General features: G+C 57.2%; 1 protein-coding gene across 1 annotated transcript; it reads right to left on the reverse strand.

The window, feature by feature from the left end:
- Positions 1-556: 556 nt before the first annotated feature.
- On the reverse strand, positions 557-3,049 carry LOC126525964 (uncharacterized). Its single transcript, XM_055067665.2, has 3 exons — positions 2,992-3,049; positions 760-1,943; positions 557-666 (listed from the first exon to the last, which is right to left on the reverse strand). The coding sequence occupies exons 1-2, from the start codon at positions 3,001-3,003 to the stop codon at positions 783-785; spliced, it is 1,173 nt and encodes a 390-aa protein (XP_054923640.2). The 5' UTR covers positions 3,004-3,049; the 3' UTR covers positions 557-666; positions 760-782.
- Positions 3,050-3,474: the final 425 nt, after the last annotated feature.

Raw genomic sequence — 3,474 nt, forward strand, 5'->3', positions numbered from 1 at the left:
CCAATGCCATCTCAGAAGATCGTCAGCATCTGTGCCACCACGTGCACGTGCACGTGGTGTAGGAATAGCTATTCCTACGGCTATTCCTACAATATCAGACACTGTAATGGAAGATGCTGGACATTGCGTATACCGTCCACGTAAATGGGGAGTGCAATGACGCTTTAGGCTCTTGCATAGACATGCCGAGAAAAGGTTGAGGTAGTGCGCTAACGGTACGAGAGGGCGTCTTTTTGGCGAGGGAGGCCTCATAGGGTGTAGCAAGGGTGCAATGTCGAAGGAACGAGGAAAGCCACGCAACGGGCCTCAATTCGAAGCTGGCATGTTCATGAGCGGGCACTGTCCGTTGATATAAAATATAGCCCCATTCGCCAGATGGTTCGCTGTGGCTAGTTTCGTCGATTTTAGCAGTACTATGGCAAATCAATAGCGTGGTTGTTTCTGATTTGTAAAACAATGCCGAAACCACCAAGACATGCTCCATCTGTCAAGTGGACGGGTGTCTCACGACAGTACGCCGTAGGAGTCGACAAAACCAACTAAAAAACAGCCCATATTGTTTTCATTCTGACAACCTTTTATTATCGGAACACGGAGAACCAGCATAAATAGTCTGAAGTGCAGGTCTTGCCAGCCGGTCCTGACGCGATCCTTCCTAGCGGTGTCCTGGAAGCATAAGATAGTGATAACGTTAGCACAACACCCATGCCCATGGGGCGTCAGAGGCGAACGACGTGCGCCCGGAAGGCGCCCACTTACGTCTATCTCCTTGCTCTCAGCGTTTACTTCTTCTTGTGGAGGGCGTAGCTGTAGCCGCCGAGGCCGTAGTTGTAGCCACCAAGGGCGTAGCCGGGGCTGAGACCATAGCCGAGGCCGTGGTATCCGAGACCGTAGCCCAGACCGTGGCCGTAGCCAACACCATAGGTGGCAACTGGGGCGGTGGCAAAAGCCGGAGTGGCGTGGTGAACGGTGGTGGAGACGGCAGCCGGGGCAGCGACAGCGTGGCCGAGGGCGAGACCACCGCCGAGGACGTGGCCGAAGGTGCTGCCGTAGCCGACAGCGGCGGGAGCGGTGGCGTAGGAGACGGCCGGAGCGTGGTGGACGGCGGTCACGGCTGGGGCAGCGTGGACGGCAGCCACAGCGGGACGAGCGACGGCATACGCGGGAGCGGCGTAGGAGGCGTAGCTGACAGCGGGGCGTGCAACGGCCACAGGGGCGGCGGCGGCGTAGGAGACGGCCGGAGCGTGGTGGACGGCGGTTACAGCGGGAGCAGCGTACGAGGCGTAGCTAACAGCCGGGGCAGAAGCGACGGTGTAGGATTGGCGAGCGACGGTAACGGCGGGGCGGGCCACGGCAACAGCGGGAGCGGCGTAGGAGACGGCCGGAGCGTGGTGGACGGCGGCTACGGCGGGAGCGGCGTACGAGGCGTAGCTGACAGCCGGGGCGGCGGCGTAGCGGGCGACTGAAACGGCGGGGCGGGCAACGGCCACAGGGGCGGCAGCGTAGGACACTGCCGGAGCATGGTGGACGGCGGTTACGGCGGGAGCGGCGTACGAGGCGTAGCTGACAGCCGGGGCGGCGGCGTAGCTGACAGCCGGAGCGGCGGCGTAGCTGACAGCCGGAGCGGCGGCGTAACGGGCGACGGCAACGGCGGGGCGGGCAGCGTAGGAGACTGCCGGAGCATGGTGGACGGCGGTTACGGCTGGAGCGGAGTAAGTGGCCACAGCCGGGGCGTGGTGGACGGCGTGGCCGAGGGCGAGACCTCCACCGAGCACGTGGCCGACGCCAGTGCCGTAGGAGAGGCCACCGTAGCCGTAGCCGAGGCCGCCATAGCCGAGGCCGCCATAGCCGAGGCCTCCATAGCCGAGGCCGCCATAGCCGTGGCCATAGCCGACCTGGCCAGCGAAGGAGGTGGCCAAGAGGCCGAGGAACACGACAGCCTTCTGCAAATAGAGACCAATATCACACATCTCGGATATAACGTTGATGAATTTCTTCTTTATATCCTGCTATGTTTTGTTGCAAAGCGTGAAGCAAGTACTGAGACCGGGAAAGCGGATTTCATACAATTTAAGCATTAGGCAAGCTACTTGCTACTAGAACCGGCATATAGGAACCCTGCGATATTCGCGCCTATGTTTATCAGATTTTCTTTAATCTATATTCAACTAGGGAGAGCTCATCGTTAGCACGCGATTGACCAGTTTCGCTTTGCATTCCGATTGATCAACCATCGATTAACTTATGTCGACCCGTCAACAGGAATAGTTGGCAACTCTACCATCCCGTATTGTTGAAAGTTAAAATAAGAATTTGGGACATAATTGGTTACGAAGCTAGTATGTTAGTGGCTTTATGCGGACCTATTACTCGATGTTTAGAATACTGAAACTGTTGCAAGATTTAGGAAATGGGAATAATGTTCTTGCTGTAACACAGTTAATACATGCAATACTCTTCATCAAATTTCTATAATAGGAAGTCATCACCTTTAGAATGGTTGCCCAATTATCCTTACTCTACGCTTTACACATAAACGTATAGCCAGCGCGTACTGTTCTGTAACAAGTCAAGAACTTCATAACTAATAATACTCGTTAATGTGTCCAGCACACACAGAGTGCCCTGTAATAATAGACATTGGGCTTCATATCTTGGAGACCTCATTGTAGTCTTCTCAGTCAAATAACTGCTTACTAACAAGTCGTTGACCCCTAGCCAGTTAGCTAGCTATAGCGAAATTACACTACTCTGAAACTCGCATCACAGCTTCGTCTTTTGCTCTTCGAAGTGCTCATTCCCGTTACGTTTACAAGCCGCTAGGCCCGATGAGCTTCGTAGTCACGGTGGCGCACGAAGTTTCCCTAGCCGATGGGGCAGCTACAGAGCGTTCGCGGTGGGTTATGAGAGCGTCGGCGAAGAGCGGGTATCCGTGGTGGCGTCGGCGTCGTTGTCTTCGGCTCGGAGCGCTGGAGACCACGCACAACTTACCAGAGCGTTCATGCTGGTTCTCTCTTCCGACTAGATGCCAGGAGAGCAAGTTCCATGACTTTCGGCCGTCGCGTCTCCCCTTATATACCTGTCGCCGCGACGTTGTCGGCGGCTCGGGAGGATGCGGATTCGCCCGCGACCGCCGTAACCTCCCGCAAGGGGGAGGCCTGGCGTCGCGCGAAGCGCCGCCATGGGCGTGCAATGTCTCCATCTTCGAGGGCGATGGATGGATGATAAGAGAGAGAGGGGGGGAACCTTCGCGCGAGCGAGCCGTGAGCAAGCACCGATGACACCACCCCCACCGCCACCACTTCGCCGATGGCACCACACGCACGCACACCGGCGTCGTCTTGGCGGACGAGGCAACGATGACATGTCCTCCCCCACCTCCGGGCTGTTCGCCACCACGCAGAAGGGGTGCACACTGCGGTGAGGTACTGGGATGGAGGGGTAGGGAGAGGGGCGAAGAGGGGGTATAAAGCT

This window comes from Dermacentor andersoni, chromosome 8, assembly GCF_023375885.2.
Source record: "Dermacentor andersoni chromosome 8, qqDerAnde1_hic_scaffold, whole genome shotgun sequence".
Classification (NCBI taxonomy): Eukaryota; Metazoa; Arthropoda; class Arachnida; order Ixodida; family Ixodidae; genus Dermacentor; species Dermacentor andersoni.